This window comes from Atractosteus spatula, chromosome 4 (genome assembly GCF_055471065.1).
Source record: "Atractosteus spatula isolate fAtrSpa1 chromosome 4, fAtrSpa1.hap1, whole genome shotgun sequence".
NCBI classification, from domain to species: domain Eukaryota; kingdom Metazoa; phylum Chordata; class Actinopteri; order Semionotiformes; family Lepisosteidae; genus Atractosteus; species Atractosteus spatula.
Window position 1 is genome coordinate 39,920,382 of NC_142709.1, and position 22,589 is coordinate 39,942,970.

Consider the following 22,589-nt stretch of genomic DNA (forward strand, 5'->3'; position numbering starts at 1 on the left):
GCAACACAGTGAAAAACCTTGACACACATGGAAAGTTAATGCAGGTTCTGGTGGATTATTATTTGAAAATTATAAATGTTACCTTAATTCTTGGTACACTAGGAGTTAGCTGGTTGCAACTGAACAATGCTGTTATTTTTTAACGTTATCAATGCTTGTTCAGTATGTCAGCCAATAAGATACCTCAGCTGATGTTTCAGGAAAGATAATTGGCTGCAACTTTATCATTCCTTTCTTAGAAATCTTTATATCAGTGGGAGTTCCTCCTCCCCTTGTCCACCTCCACCACCATCTACCCGCCCCCTGTACCCTGTACACACAACATCCCCTGATATACTACTAGGCATCTCATTTCTGGGACTAAGAATGTTATTTTCAGAAATCTGATCAGACAATGCAGAAACCATTCATAGCTTTCCCAGGAGCATTTGACTGGGAAATAAGGAGACATTTTTTAATAAGATAGATGAAGATTTCTCTTTATTGGTCTTTCCTTACTTTTTGCTTTTTCATCAACTTCAACATAGTAAAAACAGGCCAGAATAAAAAAAAACAAAGGCAAATACAAGCAAGTCCAGCCTTTTGTCACATGAAGGATCCCTGTAATAAGCATGTGAATGCAAGTGTATACCCTCCAGAGTTTCCAGAGGAGAGCATCGAAATTCCAGGAGTGGAGAAAACCAGATCTGAGAAAGTGGAACTGAATCCATAAGCCAGCTAACAGCACTTCCAGAATGAGCAGCCCAGCAAAGCCAGTCTTCAGTGATCGGCTAATCTCCTCTTTCCGTGGCCAGATTCCTAGCCAGGACCTGAGAGGACCTTATACACTTGGGAATCAGAACAACAGGACTAATCTTCAGGGAAATGCCAAAGCCACCAAGGAGTTCAGTCCAGAAGAGCAGCAGGAACTAAGGAGGAAGATCAATAACAGGGAGAGGAAGAGGATGCAGGACCTCAATGTGGCCATGGATGCACTTCGAGAGGTGATGGCACCCTACTCAGCGGCACACCAGCATGGAGCCCCAGGTCGAAAGCTTTCTAAGATCTCCACTCTAATTCTGGCAAGGAACTATATCTTGCTGCTTAGCTCCTCTCTCCAGGAGATGAGGAGGCTGCTTGGGGAGGTGAGCGGGCCTGTGCCCAGGTTGCTTTTAGCAGGATGGCCACTTTTCACAACTCCCGGGTCTCTGTTTCTCACCCCGGATTCCATTCTGGCCAGTAAGTGTCCCCTACTATCCCCAGAAGAACACCAGTACCCTCAGCTGCAGTGGACGAACGGGGGTCAAATATGCTCCTGTGGTATCTGCAGGCTGCCTCGTTTCATCCAAACCAGTCCCAGTCCCAGGTTTCCAAAATAAGAGTCATATATACCAGACAATTTCCTTAAGATGTTATCTAAAGTAATCACATATTTGTGGCTTTTTGTGGTTTTTAATTTTAGACATTTTAAATCAACAATACAAATGTTACTGTATGTATGATATGCATACTATATGGCTTTTTTATTTTGTCAAGGAAATCAGTGGCTTCGTCATTAACAAACATACTTTGTTGTTGCCAACATAATTGCTATTTCCTTTTATTTTATTTTAGCTTGTTTGCTAATATATGTAACTTTTTAGTACATTGTCATTGTTGGTTTTTATGAACAGTAGTGGTTGTCAGACATAAAAATTGTATTGCATTGTTTTAACATTTTTTGTAAAGTAAGGGAGCATTTAAAGGTGATCTGAAACTTAAAAATAATAATTAAAAGCAAAATGTGTAATGCACTGATTTTTTTATTACAATGAAAATTCATTTTTTCCTTTGAAGAAATACCTTATAAAAACATAGCTTTTAAATACATTTACATAAAATATGTGGGATTATAACAAAAGAGCCTTTTTTCTACAATTACAGTACCTGTGCAAATGAGTGATTATTGATTATTATTGATTATTATTAGTGATTATTATTCTAAACCCTAAACACTATAGAGTGTTAATTATCTGACATAAAAAAATGCCAGTACAGGTTATTTCCCTTACCATTAAAACATGAAAAAAAATTAAAACTGAACCTGCCTTTACAGTGACATTCCCTTTTCATATTAAGAACAATTTTTCTTTGTAGTTCTACAAATCATTTTGTATCTCAACAGGATTTCATAGAGTTATCTTAAACTGTTAACATGGTAATGAGAAATTCTAGAACAAGGATAAAAGTAATTAGAATTACAACAATAATGTATTTTGTGCAATGGAATAATCAGTTTGATGAAGATTGGAATACTTCATTTTTATCTGTTATAATGATAGTGAAAACAGAGAAATAACCCCCTTTTCTGATGTATGGGGAGGTCAATATTACTATAAATCTACCAATGGTAGGTGATGCTAAAATGAATACATTGAAATTAATTTACTAATGTGCCATCATGGTTAAGTGTGGAATATTAAAATACAAAACCAGCAACTTTATCACAAACTTGTACTGTATACCCCAGAAACTTAGAAAGCGCTAAACTAAAGTGCAAGTCATTGACATACATAAATGTTACATGAAAAAGAGCTGGAATTGTTTTATTTATTTAACACATCTTTTTAAACATTGCTTTCAGACATTACACAACACTTTTATTATTGATTTTAAATAAACTTTTGTCATTGGCTTTTTTTGGACAAATAGTGCTTCTTAGGTATATTAACTCAATAGATCATTATTCATTTTTACTTGTTGTAAACTGTTGACATACTATACCTCAGAAAAAAAATAGAAACAAAATATAAGTACACTATATGAACTGACTTCAAGCAATTATGTCACCACCTAAAATATTCAATATTAATAAGTACAGCATACTGATCTAAAATGTAAAACACATTTTCAATAGAAAACTCAACAAATACTGAATGTTTTTAACACTTAATACTTAGTGAGATTAGTTCAATTTAAATCTAGAATGAAAGAAATATATCTCCACTAAGATATTTTTTAATAATTGTCTTTTATACATTCATAATGTATTTTTGGGATAAGGCAATTATTTTTTAATGGATGAGAAAAAAAATCTCAAAGTAAAACCTAAAAAAAAATCAGTTAATTTAATAGTAAATGACTGCAATCTGTCATTTGTGAAATGCCATCTGGGTATTCTCTAAAACAGCATGGAATGCATGTTTACACAGGAATACTGTGAATACTAATCAGGAAACTATATTTTCATGCTTATTTTATAAGTACATAGTACTTAGGTTTATAGGTTTAATTTAGCCATTATTTATCATTTGACAGTACTTCAGAACATTTATTTTTAAAAACATCAGCTTATATTTTATGCATTTGGCTTCACTTTGTTAATATTTACACATCTTGATTATCATTCAGACAATAACAATACATATGTAAAGTACAAAAAACTTTAAAAAATCTATGTCTGAAATATAAGGAAATAAACATATAAGGAAAAAATTATTACTCCAAATGGTGACCATTGTGGACAGTTGAATTCAGTTTCCACCTTTTTAAAGTTGCTGTTGCCGAGTTGCTAAGAACAGATATACAGGAATAGGATTGAAGAGACTGATTTGGTTCCTTACCATTGTCCAAGAACTTTTGGGATTGTCCTTTCATCAATTAAGCTTCCAGTATATTTTGATAATTATATCAATGTCATTTTCATGAGAGAAATTTATTTAATTAGTTTTCTTTATTATAAAAAACAGTAATGTCATTTATTTGAATTAATAGCAACTTCAGCACAATTAAGGACCTGTGAATGTTTCCTTATACTTTCAGACAGGCATTACAAATGTCTGTCTCTGGCTCTTAAAACAGCACTGGTCCCTGAAGCAAAGCTGACCAGTCAGACAGATAGAGACAAAAGAGCACACGTTTAAGGGAGGAATTTGTTTTTTTTCTTCTATTGTTTTGTTTTTAGCAAGTGTTTCTGTAATCAGGATGATCTTAGGGAGCAGGTCTTTGGTGAAAAAAAGGTTAAAAAAGACAGTTACATAGCAAAGACTAAAATAGAAATGAGTGTGAGAAATAAAAACTACTGATATTTTTCATCAGTGATTCATTTTACCAACAGCATTAATACATTATTATAATTCAGCATTTGTTATAAGAAATTGACATTTTCTTTAGTTTCTGTATATACAGTATTAGAGTCATGGGGCTATTTCATTATCTGTTTATAATTATTACTGTTCTCTTACTCTTAAATATTACTACTATTATTTAGGTGACACCTTTATCCAATTTATAATCATTTTTTAATAAAACAATTTATATAGAAAACACAATTATTGTAAAATGAAAAGAGATACCTAATGCAAAACTTCAATGTTGAAGTGGTATAACAACATTGATATAATTCATACAACAACAGTGATATAATGAGAAGCGTATATAAAGCAAAGCAATTTTAATTCAGTAAAAATATTGTAATTAAGTGAAGTAAGGTGAGAGATCATAATGTAATAGAATTATGTATGCATGTATTTTATAAGCATTCTTGAGATTCTGATCCTCTACTCAGTAGCATGAAGTAGCACTCTAATAATAATGTCAGATCATTGATCAAAGTGCAAATATGGTCAAAATGATGCTGTTCTGATATGCCTGCTTATCTACTCAGGTCAAGGGAGGATAATGGGTGGAAACAAGATGACACAGCACAATAGCCAGAAGAAGTTGCAGAGAAAGGAGTGACGATGAGAGGTTTAGACAAGGAGAAAGATCTTAAAAAAGGAATGAACAGAGAAAGTTAGCTAGTGAAGAAGAGGACCAGCTGCTGATTTAGGGAGGCCGGTCAGGATAAAGAGTCAGTAATTTGGTCTAGAGAAGATAGGGGCATGAAGATGAGTATTTAAAGAAAGGTGGATTCTATAGAATTTTTTTCAGAAGAAGAAAACAGTAGAATATCAAGGAAAGTATGTAGATCATAGGGTCGTAGGAAAGGAAGAGTAAAGTCAAATTATTATTAGCATTCCTTTTGTCACCAAAATGCATAAAGATGGTTTTACGCTCATTATCCATGTTTTGAAGCATAAATGATATATAAACATGTAAATATCCTTGTGCTTATATGTACTGTAGGCTGGTCTGCATCTTGTAATGTAGAAGGACCTTTATTGTCTTTATTAGAAAAATAAAACATTAGAATCCAAAATCTCTGCCTTGTGAGATATTTCATTTAATAACAAGAAATCACTGATTGTTCAATGATATTGGAACTTAAAGGTAGTGTGAGTAATTGCAGATAAAAACAATCAATTAGAATTACAATAAAAATCCTCATCAAATCTGGTTATCATGCAATCTTCCACAAAATTGAGGATCTCTCCCTGTGCTACTGTGCTACGGTTTATTTTGACCTGATATTAACTGCAGATTTTTTGTATCTTTAAATTGCATTCTGCTCCAAAAGCAGTGACCATAAGAGGAAGAAATCTTCAGTGTGGCCAAGATATATCAGTCACTACAGCTAGAGAGCCTGAATGCCATTTTTTCTAATCAGAAGGAAGTCAGTGCCCTTGCTGTGGTCTCTACCAGCTTTGTTTGCCTGATTTGAGTTGGTGGAGGGGAGCAATTACTAATATGCTTTTGATCCATAAGAGTGGGTTAAGAATAGTCTTTGAAAATGTGAAACAGTCCTTTTTCTTGCCCCCTCATTCATTTTACAACAACGAGATCAAAACCTGTTGTGTAATTACTTCGTCCAAAAGGTTTTTCTTTTTTTTAATCAAATTCTTGATATCAGCCATGCAAGGTTGGGTGGTTTCGGGATCTCATTAAAGCCACTTCACAATACGCTCATACGCCCAGAAAATGTGTCCTACTGAATGGAGTTCATGTGGTGTTCCCCCCAAAAAACAGACCTCCTTAAATGGCTGGTGGGAGAGTGGTGGCAATCACACACTTCTGAGAATTACATGAATAATAATAAAAAATACTCTGCACTGAAATAATTGCCACCCTGGAAGTAGGGATTACGACAGAAGTGTGAATGCCAGACGCTGTGTGCAAGGAAGAGAATATGCTGCCTATAGCAGAGTACAAAAGGAGAGGTACATGCTATTAAGTGAGATTAAGCCTAATAGGCCTTGATTTCCTTACAAATAGGGAGAATTAAACTCAGATTGGAAGATCAAAGTGAATACTGAAACTCCAAGCCCACCGTTTGCATTTACATATAGCTGCTTTATGTTCACTTACATCTCAATAGGATTACCTTTCTCCCCCCACTTTTTTTTACAGCTACCTTTTTCTCGGCACTGCTGCCTTTCACTTTCTTGCAATTTGTTGCCTTATTGTTTTGGAGATGCGGGGGTGGTGGTGGGTTTGAAGTAGCAGGACCCTTTTTTGTGCTCCGTCTTAACTCATCTATCCTTCATCTACAGAGTTCATTTGAGTGGGGTGTTTGGGTGATTTGGACAATACAGGAAAATAAAATAGTCCTGGGATGTTGCTTTCCCAAACTGGCTATGAATACATTTTGGAAACTGACACAAACTCCTGAAATAGATCTAAAGATTCAGCCTGACCTGAAGGAAGTGTTAAAAAGGCCAGTAGGTTGTTTTTTGGTAAGCTGTGAAAACAATCCTCAAGTTCTTTTATTCAGGTCCAGAAAATGTACTAGCTAAATTGGTTTAAAACTAAACATTAAAAAGAAACAGCTAACATTTAATATGGACATGAATCTTCAATAAAATGAAAATACACATACATTGAAATGAGCAAGTGAACATTGAAAATTGAATATTGAACATAGTTTAGAGACACAGTGGATAGCTGGGAAAAAATCTAGATTTTGACAAATCAAGGAAAAATAAATTACTAGTATTATACTACTACTGCTACAACTACTATACTTGCTACTACTGGTAATTACAAGTTGCTAGCATTCAGAAATATGTGAAATACTAAAGACCATAAATGGTATTTAGAAATTGCTAAAGCTGCTGTTCATGGATCAGTTTTGAAAGCTCTAATTCACTACCAGTCTTTTCTAACTCCTAATAAAATTTATGTATGCTTCCCAAACTATGTATAAGTTAGAAACTACATTTAATTTTATATTTAGACACACACTGACATTATTCATAATTCAAAATTAATAATAATTCAGAAAAATAATTTTCTGGAGCACAAAAGCCTTGGGTATCACCATTTTAATTTAATATATGGGAATAAGATGTAATACCTTATATGATGGAGATCTGGGTATGACAAACTGCGAGATCATCCTTCACAATTGCTAATTTAGTATTTGTGAAAGTTCTGAATTATAACAATGGCTTAATGTCTAAATTTTAATTTAGATTTGTAACTATTGTTAGAAACTCAAAATAAAGCTGTAAAGAAAACTTAAAGCGTTTAACAAGAAAGTTAATTAAATAATCTCACACAAAATTACAGTACTTTAATGGTAAGAAATCAGAAAACATTACTAGCTTCAAAAAGAATATGGATCAACTGATAATCTTCAATATGACCACTTGTCAAACCATTAACCCCAGTCAAACCATTCTACTTTTGTCTGCAATGCAAACCAGAAACACAGATGGCAGGACTTTCAGGTCATGTGGGGAAGGAAAACAGCATTTAGCCATTCAAGACTGACCACCAAGCTAAGGACACTCAATCCAATTCCATAGCCATGTTTCACCAGTGATATTTAGACAATTAGAGGCTATTAGAGGCCAACTTAGACTTAGACAGTTACAAACATAAAGCTACATGACTTACAGTATAGCCTGCATTTCCACCATATACCACTAGTACTTAAGAATAAGTCTGCTTTGCAATAACCTGTTTATGCTAATGGTGCTATTGAGACCAGTACCAGTATTATTTAAGTAAACAAATATCATTTCACATCACTTTTAATAAGCTCTTATTCAATTCAAGATCTTGGTGGCCCAGAGCCCATCCAAGGAAGCATTGGGCGCAAGGCTAGATAAACCCTGGAATGGATGCCAGTCCATCTCAGCCCACAAACAGACACAAGTACACACACTCACAGTAGGGCCAATTTACAGCCAAATAACCTACCAGCATGTCTTTGGACTGTGGGATTAAACCCTAGGAGGAAAACCACATAAACATGGGGAGAACATGTAAACTCTGTGCATATAGCACTCCGGGAATTTTGCTTAGAGGCAGAAATGCTAACCACTGGACCACTATGCAGCCTCTATAAACAAACAAATATACAGTATATATATATATTTCTTGATCAATTTCAAAACATTTGTTTAGAGAGAGATAGAAAAAGTGAGATGGAAGCTTCTCACTAATAGTTCAACAAACACAGATGTCCAGCCACTCATAAGCAGCACTGCTGCATACAGTATTTAGCTGAGAATATCTTTGAGAAATTCCAAGGCTACTGATTCATTGCATTTGTTAGGCAAGTCATAGAAATTCATTCACGTTTGACTGATTAAATAGCCCTTATTGAAAGTTTGCTCTGTAGGACTCATTCTCTGTAGGTGACATTCAAAATTCAATTGCACTGGGAGCTTTAACTCTGCGAAAGAACATAGTTTTAGTAGCTTGCTTTAGGAATAACCATTTTCTTTTCTGATTTCATAATGCATTTCCTATTTAAAAAAAAAAATATATGTTTTTAAATAAAGTCACATGATTTATGTTTATTATTTAAGGTATGGTTTCATTTTGTTTCAGAATCCTAATAGTTAGATACAGTATAGATAATATTTTCAGGTTATTATAACGTATCATTATTTTGTGCCAACATGTTGAGTTGCTAATCCATTTTATTTTCCAAACACTGCCTGTACTTCTAATATAATTTGAGAAAGGAGTTAAATTGCCCCCAATTAATGGCTAATTTAGGACAATTTATCCTCACCTATTGCGGAATTGCAAGATGAGTCTGAAATTAACCTTTTTCTTCTCCTTTTCAAATATTGAGATAATCTACATGGTTTACCCCTTCTGGCTGGTCTGTTAGTTATTTGAAGGGTGGGTAGGTCAGTCACCCAGCATGCTCATCAGCAAACAAACTTTGCAGATCTCTTGGACTCTCACACACAGCCATGGAGAGTGTGTGGCCTTGCCTTGACCCTCCCTCCCTCCAGTCTCACACACTTCTCTTTCATGCTCTTCCTCCCTGCTGTATAGAGAGGCCACAACTCACACCTTAGGGTCTCCATACTGGCTTCTTCTGAGCTAAGCAGATTTCTGGGGTGTTGCACCTTCCCCAGTTACGGGACCATCTGCGTGGGAAGGAGAAAACCCTCCCTGTTAGCTTCTAATCAGGGTCACTGTCTCTGGGTGCCTGGCACTTACAATTCAACGTGGGGAGTCTGAAGAGTAGGAAGTACTGGGCCATAAATTTCACCTTTGAATAAAGGAGGACGGTCAAAGCCCTTACTCCAACCCCCAGCTTTCTCCTTTTTCACCCCATTATTTATCTCCAAAAACTTTAGCCTTCCTGTACTTTCCTCTAACCATTTGCCAGGCATATGAACAGTCAAAAAGTCCCTGACTGGTAGTGTCATGCATAGTGAAGAATGTCTTTGATGTTTCACTTGCAAAATTACAGATTTATTCTTCTCATAATAATATTAATAATAGGAGGTCCAATAACTAGGGATCCATCACAGAATAGTAATAGTTGAAAAGTTGTCTTTTAGTTTTGTAAACAGTAATTGGAATACCTACAGTAGGTCCCAGAAATGGATGAAATATCAGAACACACTATACACTGATGTATAGATATTGTATACTTTTAACATACAACTGAAGCACCAACACAGCAGAGGAAAAAAAAACAATTTGCTATCTAACCTTAATTCAATTAATTGAAAAACTTTGGAAATAACTTGGAGGTCCTTTAAAATGATTCCATCTTGCAATGTCACTTAAAGCAAATCTTACAATTCATAGTGAGATAATATAGATATAGTAAGACTGAAGATAGGAAAATATGTATCACAGAACTGGGCAACCAATACTATTTCAACAAAGTATTTGAAATTGCAATTGTGGTAAGCCTTATGCTTTTAGTCTAGATCTGTAAATATCCAGGTCCTGGTTAATTCCATTCTTATCAAATTACACCACTGTCGTTCTACAATAGTGTGATTGAGGTGCAAGAACATCTTTAAGATATCTTTAGATGAGCAAATATCTTTAGATGAGCTTTTCTGGAGCTAAAAGGCAATTTATTTAAGCAAAAAACTCTCAAAATACTTCTTCTATCTTAGCATTCTCACAATTGTACTTACTATCTCTGAGCAGTGTCATGTCTGGAATGGATTAACAGATTATTTGCATCAGAATGGAAAACAGTTAAGAGAATGACAGCAATAAATTCATACAACAAAATAGATAACATATAAAGGTACAGTAATATTTTAATTAAATAATGCAAGACTAAAACAAGAAGAAAAGTCTGTCCTTTTAATAAAACAGCATTTATAGAATAATATTTACGTGCTACTATTATTTCAATAATTATCAATTCAATGCTAGTTTTATTAACATGAATGTCCTAAAACTAAAACCAGAGTTTTGGGCCTTTTTTCTTGGTGGATGAATGCATACATTAATTAGCAAGCTTATCCACTTCTATAAGAGCATAGGAAATAAAGAAAAAAACTGCATGAAAAGTTAAAGAAGCAAATAGAAAATACCATGTTAGCTATAGGAACTATCAGAGAAGGAACACTGTAAGCCAATATACCAGAAGCAGTGACTTCCAGGCAGCTAGTATCAATAATTTTAAAACATATTTTTATTACTAGATTAATTTAATATAATATACCAATAAAACAATGTTACAATAAGGCTGTGATATTTTGGAGGAAATTGAGAATATATACATCATTAAAAGATAGTCTTTTGCATTCAAGCATTAATAAGAAAAATGCTTTTTAATTTTAAAAGAAAATTTGTATTGTGCATGAACAAAAGTATTAATACACTCTAAGAAAGGACTTTATTTAAACTTCCAAACGAGTATGTAAATGTTGCCTGAACTTTTTTTTTTATTTCCTCTGAATATGTTTCACACAGATCTAAGCACTTTAAAAGTATTCAGGTTACAATCTAAGGAAGCTCACATCATGCTAACATTTCCATCCTACAGAATTCTTGCAAGAAAACACATCACTCTACTCTAATAACATTTTGCCCTTCTGTTTCTCCTTATTTCTGGCTTTTGTCCACAATCCCCTGTGTGCTCAGGTGTTAAAAATGTCAAGTAGTCTTATCTTCCTTTATGTTTCTTTAAATGTGGTTTTGACCTTCATTACATTGCACTTTTTTTTAACTTAGTACAGTATCTACAGGGGGTAGAATAGCTTTTGGCTCGAAAACACACAGTAACTCAAAAGAAACATCTGATGCCCTTGTTTGTTTTAATCCAATGATAAGATGGCAGGTGTATTGCAGGTGCTTGATATGAATGAGTTTAGTTAAAAATTCTAAAAGGCCAAAATTTCTTTACCAAAATTTGTCAAAACCTCTTATTCAAGCAAGAGTAGCTATAGTGGATTATATTTAGTTGCTGTATTTCAAGTAACCCCATCCCTGTTGCTCACCGGAGACAGGAGACTGGAGTAGTGTCGCATGGCTGTATAAAATGGAGTGACCTTTCTTAGGTGACAAATTGACAACACACCAGTAGGCCTTTCAGTGCCCTTTGAACACTCCTGCCCCTGTTGAGGAATGCAGGTTAACACATTGCCTTTTTTTTACACGTTCAGAACTGTTGTGGCACAAACTGACAGAAACTGACCCTTTTTTCCCTCCTTTTCTTAATTAAGTTGTTCAGAGGCAGGCTGGTCAAACAGTTGCTTCTACGTGGGGAGTCTGGGGGTGCAAAGAAAAGAAGGGGGCGTTTCCAACACAGAAAGGGAGATTCTCCCATTGTGCTGCTATAGATGGGTTAGTTTTTCAAAGTTAGTGCTGCTTGACTGGACCAGCCGCCTGCAATTCTTGAAGAGAAAAGCTTGGGACTGAGAGAAGAGGAAAAGGCACTGCACTCATAACTGGGTGATTTTGCATGGGGTACATTTACGTTAGGAATTTACTTTACTCCAGGACAGATATTTAAGAAGTAGTGTACAGAAATGTGGAAAGTGAATTAGAAGCAAATATTCTACAACAGCTTGAATAGCCTCCAGATATTTCTGAAACAAAAACAATTAAAGAAAACACCAAGTACAGATCCCTGGATTAGGGAGAAAACAACTGTAAAGCGTCAGAAATTAAATTTAACATTTGAAAAATTCAGAAAAGCAAAGTTTGACAGTTTCTTCTTTTGGAACCTGTTTTGTCTTAATTTAATAAATTAAATTTAATGTTTTGATATTAAAGATGAAACACACCAATGGCAAAATGGAAAATTCTGTTTGTCCTTGTACTATGTTTCTACCACTGAATATCTGTCCAGAAAAAATATTTTAATTTCATTAATAAAAAGTGAAAACCATATGATCATGCTGAATACATGAAATGCCACCATAATCCATGAGTATCCATACTAGTCTCCTTCATAATGAAAGCAAAAATTTTGGGATTTTTATTTAATTAAAGCGGGGGCCACATATATTCGCAGTTAGTATTTGAAAGAAATACAAAAAATAAAACAGAGGATTCCTGATTTCTAATATTCCTGAAGAATATGAAAATATTCCTGATAATTCCTCAAAAAATGCCGTAGCAAATTATTGCTGAGTAAGAGCTTAGCAAATTATTTATATATATAGAATTTTAAAAATTAATAAAACATTGTTTTGAAGTTGTCAAACGTACATACAGAATAATGTTTATGGTTAGCATGAAATACCAGATAACAGAGACACTTGGAAATATATTATGCTAAAGTCCTTCACTACTACCTTATACTAAGTCTGTCCCCGTATAATTTTATTTTCACCACTAAAGCATTTCAATGTATATAGCAAAACAGACAGAAACAAATGCTTCACTTTTCATTTAATGAACAGACTAGATTTGCTGAAGTCTGTGGTATTCTTTTAATAGTAGCATTGAAAAAGTCCTCAGCTATGCAAATACAATAAATAATAAATGTCCTCAGAGCTTGGCAAATACAATAAATAACCATGATGTTAAAGTGTGTGGTATTCACAAGAACTAAGCGAACAAGACCAACACTTTTCACAGAGGGGAAAAAAATCATTCAAGATGGTGAAGTGAAAGGAAAGCTGTAAATTACTCCATCACAAAACAAAAAGGGCATAATCTTAATGCTTAAATCTAGATACTGACCCAGTTCAGCCTAAGAGATTCATTTACAACTTAAACCAAAAATATTCAGTTTTAGTTTTCTTACATTTTATTATATAGGAAAAAAGCTGTACATTTACAGAAGATCTGGAAATTACAGAGTGATTTTAATAAGGGGACAATGCTTAAGATTCCACTGTTTAGTTTTTTCTAAATGAAATAACCTTTAAGAATAGTTTGCTTTTATAACTTGTAATTTATTATTTTGTACGTAAAGTACAGCATATGCAATTAAAGCTTTTTGTTACAAGAACTATGGTAATATGGTATGGCTATAGATGTGAAAGATCCATGTTTTATGATGTAAAGTGCTAATTTTACAATTAAAGAATCATGTTTCATAAAATGTTTCATAAAATGTTCAACTCTTACATAGAAATTTAAAACTATGGGAGGAATGATAAAGATTTTGTTTGATATTTTGGTATATTGTAGTTTTTCAGATTGTGGTTTTTTCCGAGATTATACTTTTTGAAGATTTCCATGTGTTATTTTTATGACTAGTCATAATCTTGTTTTTTATCACTTTCACTGTTATGCAAGATTTACTTGTTTTATTAATTTTTGTCTGTACAGTGGTATTATAATTTCCCAGGCTTTCTGATAATGGTGTGTCTCTGTGATTAATTGCACTCAATTAAATTTTTACACTGCTGCATTGCCTCTAGTTCGGCTTCACCACAGTGTTCCTGACTGGGCAAAGAGTCCAGTAGGATGTACTGTTCTTTGGCAGGCCTGAATATTGACATAACATAGCAATTGCACACAGCTTGTTTAAAGTGATCCTGAAGGTGACATAGAATTGATTATAATGTCAACGGAATGTAGATATGCAGAAACAACACAAATAGTACTATTAATAGTAGTCATAAAAAATGAAAGAAGTGAAATGCTACAAACTAAAAGATATTTAAACTTTTCAGGGTTAAATTTCCAAGGTACACAAACTGCTCTGTAAGTATGTCAGACAAACTGTACTGAGAACCTGAAGGGTGAAGCACAAGGTCTGGAATGAAGCCACTTCACTTCATCTTCTTTCCTGTCCTTCAGGAGATTCAGAGCGGCTGTCAAAGCACTGAGTTGGCATGTTATTCAGACACCAACATACCCTCGTTGTGCTGACCATCAGCAATTAGGTGACACAAGGTGGAGGAATTGTAGTGCTCAAAATAAAAACTATCAGGCAGGGTCGAAGCAGCAAACACTGCCACAAAGCAGCACAGTTATAACAAGATTCTGGGTATATGGAATTTCAACATTACTTATGGTACTGAGGGCTTAGTGCAGTCAGCATTACCCATTGATCATCAAATAAGTGAGAAAAAAAGTTTGATTTATATGAACTTCATGTGTCAGATTTGAAGGAGGAAAGTACTGAATGCTTACTGAAGTAAAGCCCCGAAAATAGTCATATACCAGATTAAGTTCAAGTAGGTAGCTATGCCAGAAGGCATGGGCTGCAAAGGAACGGATAAAAGTTTATTCCATCCTGAAAGAAAAAACAAATAGACCCAATGTTTAGAAGACTCCACAGCATAAATGTTGTGTCTCTTTTCTTTTACTATCAGCATCAGCAAATAAACTTTACCTGTTCCTTTATATCCCAGATTAGTTTAAATACTATCCATATAAGGAAAAAAGTTTAAAATGTATATCATAATAGGCACTTATGGCACAACACACTCTTAACATTAATACACGTTCAAAAAGGATAATGTTTTGTTATTTTGATGAGTAGCATAGGATTAATGTCAATCAGCTGAAAGTGTTAATCAATTATAATAAACTGATCAAATCCCAAGAACAAATGCTTATCAATACTAATAATTAATACAGTTAAACAGTAATACAATAATAGAATAATAAATTTGTTTAAGGCAAATATCTACTATTTGAAGCCAAAAGGCCTGAAATCAGTTTTAGGATATATCAGACTCCTAGGAGCTGCTAAGATTTTTATTTCTATGTTTCTGCACAGTCCTAGGAAGTGCAAAATACTTAGGACATATATATATGTACTGTATAATTATTTTTGTCTTATATTAGAAAGAAATAAGAAATTTTGATGGCATTTTGGAATTTTGGAAATAGATGTTTCCTTTTTCTATTATGGAATGCCATATTGACCAGTGTAAAACCCGTTTCACAGCAATTGGTTGCTGGGTTAAGTTCTGGCTTTCCTTGTGACTCTGTACTGGATAAAGCAGTTTATTAAAAGAATGGATGGGTGTTTCCTTCTTATCACCTTTTTAGAGGTAAAGAGGTTTGTCTGTAGGAACCTGGAACATCACACTACCTCAGAGAAAAAACAAAGAAAAAGAAGGAGAATGAAATGAAATATGCATAAAAACTCATTGTTAAAAATAATACTAAACAAATAGCAAGTCATCTACAATACAAATATCTCTGCGGTAACTTGTCATGCTAACACAGCTTGAACGCAAAAATAAACCTTGGCTTTTTATTTTTGATTGAAAAAAAACACAATAAAAGAGAAATGAAGAGTTAGAAATAGTGTGCTGGGAGTGTGGTTCTGTATGTATGCAAGAGGAGGTGGGGGATGCCGGGGGATGAGAGAATGAGGGAATGTTACAGTTTAAATACAGAGGGGACACTGTTCGAAGGGCATGGTCACTTTATGCAGGTGCTGCGCTGGACCCTCTTTTGCATACATTTGCATGCTGTCAAATGGCTGGGCTGACAGCTTCCAGAGAAGGCCTGGATCAGACCCAAGCCTGCCGGTGGTGTTCTGCCCTGTCAAGGATGGACTTGGGTATAGACAAAAAAAAAGTCCTCCAAATGTTAAAGAACACAGAGTAGCCAAAAGGAACTGCACAAACCCTCCTTTTCAGAGCAGACAGAGCAGGTGTAGAGCAAGCTCTGAGACATTTTCAGTTGGAAGCCCAGTCCATGCTGGAGTGGCACTGGGGTTTTACTGTTGTTTTCCTCTCCAGCTGGAATCTCTTGGATAGCTGTTTTCTGCCACTAGCAGGGAAGCATGTAGAACAACAAATTGCACAGCATGTATTTCATTCCAGTCAAATTAATCAAAGACCTAAAGTTATGGTATCTACCAGTTCTCTTGCATTTATGTTCTTGCTATTTTAAGCATTACATTTTTAATGGTCAAAATCTAATAAGCTAATAAACACGGCAGTTGTACACATTTTAGTTTTATTTTCTTAAAAAATCAGTATACATTTCTACAGAACCACCGAGTAAATCTGACTAAAACAGATAAAATAATATTTTCCTGATACACTTAATTTGTATATTTTTGATTATACTATCAGTGAATATTTTGAATTGTAAAAAAATAGCTTTTTAGTTTTCAATGCATAAGGAGGGAAACTGTAAGTGTTATCTCATAGACTTTCAAAACATACAGTATGCAACATTTTATCTAAGATTTTAATTATATTATTATTTGCAGCTTTCTAAAAAGTGCCCCTTACAGATAACATCAAGACCACTTGCCAAGAGCAAGAAGAGTTAAGAGCTTCAACAGACATTGTTTTGTTTCCTGTTATTCCATTCTTAAATAGTACCATTTATCAAAACTTTATTTATCAAAATGTATTAAAGTGATAGGAGTGATTGCCAAATGGTACTATATAGGTTTTCATGGGAATTGCTAAAACTGATATGATGCTGAGAAAATGTGAAGAACGTTACAGTGTAGCCAAGCTGAGCATAAGTGATTTGTTCATGACTGATTAAGTATTGGCCACGTATAGAGTCTCACCTTCTTGTCACTTGCTTGTATTTCTGTTTTCTATACATGCAGGGGTATATGTGTCTATAATATATTCTATCAAAATATAAATTCTATTTAAATAAATATAAAAGAAAAAAATTGAAAATGTATTTATATGTTTTTCCTTTTTAGTAGCATGAAATAGTCATGATTACAGTATATAGTCATATATTCCACAAATCATAACATCTGCTCACTGAGCAATCTGGAGAATTTAGAGAAAGAATGTCATACAATTATTATTGTTGTTATTGTAGTAGTAAGATTGATATTATCAAACTTCTGAGTTATGAAAACAGTCTAACATTCAACACAGGATTGTATTTTGATTCAATTCTTTTCATATTAGATGTACAGCAAATTTTTGGCCATAACTCACAGAATTGCAATTAATAATGTAATAATGATTGGTAATTAGTTACAGGATACTAGATATGGTATAGAAATAATGCATTTATTATTAAGTAAACTTTGTATATATAAATTATTATGTATAGAAAAAGACACATTTTCATACTCCCTAATATTAGTCTATCCATCCATTTTTTAATCTCTTATTTCAATTCAGGTTTGTGGGCAAGGAACAGATGTGAGGCTAGGTACACCTGGAAGGGATGCCAGCCCATCACAGGGCAGACATATACACTCATACATAAGGCCAATTTTCCCAGAAGTCAATTTATGTACCATTTTATCCGTGGAATGTGAAGGAACCTGGAGTATCTGGAAACCTACTGGAATGTGAGCAGAACAAACAAACTCCACACAGATAGCACCGCAGGTCTAATATTGAACCCAGGGCCCCAGCACTGCATGGCACTGCTGCCCCTAATATTAGCCCTGTTTGTTTATTAATTTATAGATATATTACTTTGTTTGCCAAGAAATTTTTTTTTAAATCTTTGTACTGTGACACTCTTATTTGTAATACTTGTATTTGCTAGATGTAGATATGATTGTCAAATCAACATATTAGAATATTATTCAAGCAAAAAGGAAATAATATTCTAAATTCTAATGTTTTTTGTTGTTGAATAATTTTATGTTTTTTAGCTTTATTGCATTATTTAATTCCATTTTTCTTCATCTTAATTCCACCACTACTACATTATCACTACACTACTAATGGCAAAGATAAAACATCCTTTTTTTTGGTCATAACAAAAGTTATGCATTACCTTTTTCTTGATAATTAGAAATGTAATACCGATAATAATCAAATACTACTACTTATAATAATCAGTTCTTTAAAGGTATTGATTTAAAGACAACAGTGGTTCTGCTTCTAGTCTAAAGAAATACATTTCAGGGAGGTAAGATAACAGATCTATTTTAAAGTTGCTAGAAACAACGGAACTGTTAGAACAGTAGCCTAGATTATCTATTCTTATAACTCAAGACACATCTTTATGCTCTTATTTTTCTGAGAAACTGATGTTTGAAGCCTGACATCAAGAACCAGCAGTCAAGAGGTGCCAATCGGAATGAAACGTGGAACGAAAACGAGATTGTGTGCATGTGAAACTGAGAGATTTATAGATACTACGGTGTAATGGGGAAGTGGACAATCCACCCTGTTTATTCCTTGACAATACAAAGCCTATTTCTCCATGGGCTACAAGTGTCCAGGCCATCTGCCTCATCTCTCCACAGTGAAAACATTGTCCCTTCACTGCCCTCAGCCACATCCAAATGATTACATCGCACCCAGCAAGCTATCATCACCCACAAAACAAAAAAGGCACCTCTTTAGATAGCAATGATATCATAAAAGAAAGCCAGAGCTTGAACTGTTTTCCCCACCCTACTTTCAGACTGGAGAGAAAATATTGGTGGGTATGGCAAGAGGTGGGGTGTGGGTGGGAGTGGGGGTGTACAAACAAGCACAATGAGATCTGGTCACCATACAGCACAAGTGACACAAGACTATTGAAATGTAATTGGGAGAAAAAAGAGACTTTTTGTTCTCTAGAGAGAGAAAGAGGACAGTAGAAGCAGAGTTCCTTCAGACCTGATTCTCACAATAGTGGAAACATCTTTCTGTTAGTTTCTGGGCTGAAACAGTGTCATTTGTGTTCTCCATTGGCAAGCTACTGTTGGAAATGAGTTTGAGTCCACTGAGGATCCAGGAAGTCAGGGTCCCTCATTATTAAAAGACTGGAAACGGTTTTAAACTGGTACAGCACCTGCAAGTTTCTTTTTCATGCCCTTCTTTGTAGCAATAGAGGATTTCTGTCAGAAAGTGCCACCTGTGGACCATTTCTCTGACAGTCCCCCTTTCTATAATTTAAAAAGCCCACATAAAAAGCTCTGTGTTTGTATAAACATTGCTCGAGTTTTAGGGTTTTGCATGTTTTTTTTCTAAAGCTGCACCACAATCTTTGTCTTGTTTGTTCTTTTCTTTTGCTCTGAATCAATCTACTTCTGCAATGCACATTTTGGTTAATCAAAAGCTGACTGGTTTTGTCTTTTTATTCTTTGCTTGCTGACTTTAATTGCAGGTAGCTGACACAATCACCCAAGTATGCTTAATCCAATGATTTGCTTCAGCACTTGTTCTATATTTATTCTATAAGTTCTACGGTATATACCACTCTTTATTGATTTTATGTTGTAAAATCATGTATTTGTGACAATAACTGAGACTTTCAGGCTACTTGGGTTGTCCAAAACAACATTGCCAGGATTATAAAGATAGAAATGCATTAATTATTCTTTTATAAATACCTTTAAATCCAATTTTATGAGGATTTTAAAAAACAGAACAAGCTGTTTATATGGAATAGAGAGAGTGAAGGAGGACATATTAACAACTTATAAAATGCATGTGACTTTTTACAAATCAAACTTTTTTTTCAGAATTTATTTTCTTCTAGTTTTAATTTAGAATGTAAAATTAAGTATATATAGAATTAAAAATTTTATATTATAATTTTATACAGGGATATGTGATAATATTTTAGAATGTATTACTAGTGAAAGGAAAAAAAGTTCCACACTGAACTTTTAAAGCCACAATCAAAACTGTAAATAAGATGCTACCGAAGAAATAATAAGAAGTTATGATTTATAATATACTGTATACCATAGTCCATCTATCCATTTATTTTCTAACAACTTTATCCAATACAGGGTTGTGGGGGAGCTGAAGCCTATCTTGGCATGAGGTAGGCTGCACCTTCAATAGGATGCCAGTCCATAGCAGGACAAATATGCTAAAGTCATACTGTGTATCTACTGTATGTACAATTTTGGTAAGCCGAAATTTTACTTATTGCATCACTATCAGAAAGATCAGACCAGCTCAGATCAGACCAGCGTAGTTCCTGGTTTTCTAACATCTCCAAAATGTTGCTCTCCAGGGTCCTGAAGTCAAATGTGTTTGGATGCATTTTTTCTGTTTCTTCAATTAGCTCTCTCTCTCTTCTTCAATTAGCTCTGATGTTATAGCTTAACGGTCTTCATATTTCTATTAATTTAAGTGATTTATACTGAGTCTCAATGGGATTATATTTTACTGTAAAACTAATTTGAATATAAAACAAATGCATTTTTTAGTTGATTTTGCACTGTATTAATGCAAATCTACTTTTTAAAGCATATATACAGCATATCTATATTTAATGAATAAAAATACAATAATAAAAAAGGACTTCTAGTATACAGTAAAACCTGTAATTAAAATAAATAGATTAATGATTTAAAATATCTCATTTGAAATCAGGATGCAAAATTCTATACCAATTCTATGCTAATAAAACCTGGGTACATCACAATGCATTTTATAAATATTTCAACATTATTTTGAGATGAAGTATGTTTCTTTTTGAATGGAGAATTCCATGGAATGAATTAAAAATGGTAAGGTGGCATTTTATTACCTGTTAGGCATTTAATAAATAGATCCCTTTAATAATTTTAATCATAATAAATGTTTTACTGATATTTTCATACAGTTCTGCTTGGCAAATCCTAAAGCATCTAGTATGCAATACTTTGTAATGTGGTGCAACTCTTCAAAAACTCTGAATTTGGATCTACTAGCAGCAATCAATAGCAACCTCTAATGGTCAAATGTAGTAACAAATGCCTTCAGACTTTCACCTACGTTATCACAAGGAAAATGTAATGAATAACAATTTGAAAAGTTATTTACTTAGAATATAGCTATTATTTCCAATTAAACTGAACAGTCTCCTAAAATATGAACTATAACAGTAAAAAACTGAATAATAAAGTGATGAACAATATTTCTTTATTATCAAAATGATAAACAATAATCTCAGTGTGTGTATAAAAGCATGCATTCATACAATACATATATGTATTAGTCATATTTGTATCTGTTATTATATTATTATAAAAAGAGTGTGATCTATTTTAAGAATTAGGAGTTGTTGGTTTCAGGAGGCAGCAATTTAAGAACTGTTAAGCAAAATTATTTACAAGAAATTAATCCATAAGAATTTTTTTTTTGCAGAAATAGTTATGCATACTAAACTAATATTCTTTCATGCATGGATTAGAAATAAAGAATACATGTTTATTTACTGATTTATTACCATACTCCCTCTTTTAAAAATGCACATACAGTACAATACAACACCACACGAGGAATCCCCTTTAGTTTATTTTGCATCCCAGCTGTAGTATTTGTTCTTGACCTGATATCACCTTTAGTTTATTGAGTGTCTATTACATGTCACTTAAATCATAGCAAAGTAAACCATCTAGGTACTACTGAATTTCCTTTACATGCAACCTGTCGGGGATGCTTCTCAAGCAGGAGAGCCCTTTCTGCCCTCCAGAGACAGTGAAGAAGATCACTTTTTTCTTTACAAATAATTGTTGATTGCTGTGTTCTCTCCTTAAAGTCTAATGTATCTGATTATACCTCCTAATTAGTCTTCCAGAGTCAAAAGCTAATTTATGAGAAAAACAGACTCTTATTTTCAGTGACATTAATGGGCAATTAAGCTGTACAGAATGAAGGATACAAATGTAAATTACACTTGTATATGTGACTGCATCACTTGGAGCTCCATATCTCTCCTGAGAGGCTCAGTGAGACTCCCTCTAGAATATATAATGTGCAACAGATAGTACTAAGGATACATTTATTTCTATGAAATACCAGCTTCTTGTTTGCAGCAACAATATGTACAGTAACAGTTCACTCAAAAAGCTCAAAGCTGTAAGGAAAAAAAAATAAAAGTTAGGCAAACTGAAGATGCTGAACACAACACAGATAATTAGTGGCACTCAAGGGGTCAGCAATATTATAATGTACTTAACTATATGTGAGGTCATTTATGTATTCAACTCATATCTCTGCTCTTAATATTAATCAAAAACCTATACCTAAATCTAACCTTAAGCTTTTGCAAAAATAAGTAAACAAATGTTTTTGATTTTTGAAATGATTTTTAGGACAACGTGAGCAATCACTTTCACACAGTATCAAATCAAGTATCAAGTACTATATTGTGAAACCACAATGCTAAATCTAGATTTTTTATGTTATTTTCTATGCTATGTTTTTTTATTGTAGAGAGAA

At 33.8% G+C, this 22,589-nt stretch overlaps 1 protein-coding gene across 1 annotated transcript; it reads left to right on the forward strand.

The window, feature by feature from the left end:
- Positions 1-734: 734 nt before the first annotated feature.
- olig1 (oligodendrocyte transcription factor 1) lies at positions 735-1,768 on the forward strand. Its single transcript, XM_088913832.1, has one exon. It carries the CDS (start codon positions 735-737, stop codon positions 1,356-1,358), a length of 624 nt encoding a protein of 207 aa, XP_088769958.1. The 3' UTR covers positions 1,359-1,768.
- The last annotated feature ends 20,821 nt before the right edge of the window (positions 1,769-22,589 follow it).

What these genes read in the sequence shown, in the direction of transcription:
- olig1 (XM_088913832.1), top strand. Translation starts at nt 735, where the DNA reads ATGAGCAGCCCAGCAAAGCCAGTCTTCAGTGATCGGCTAATCTCCTCT.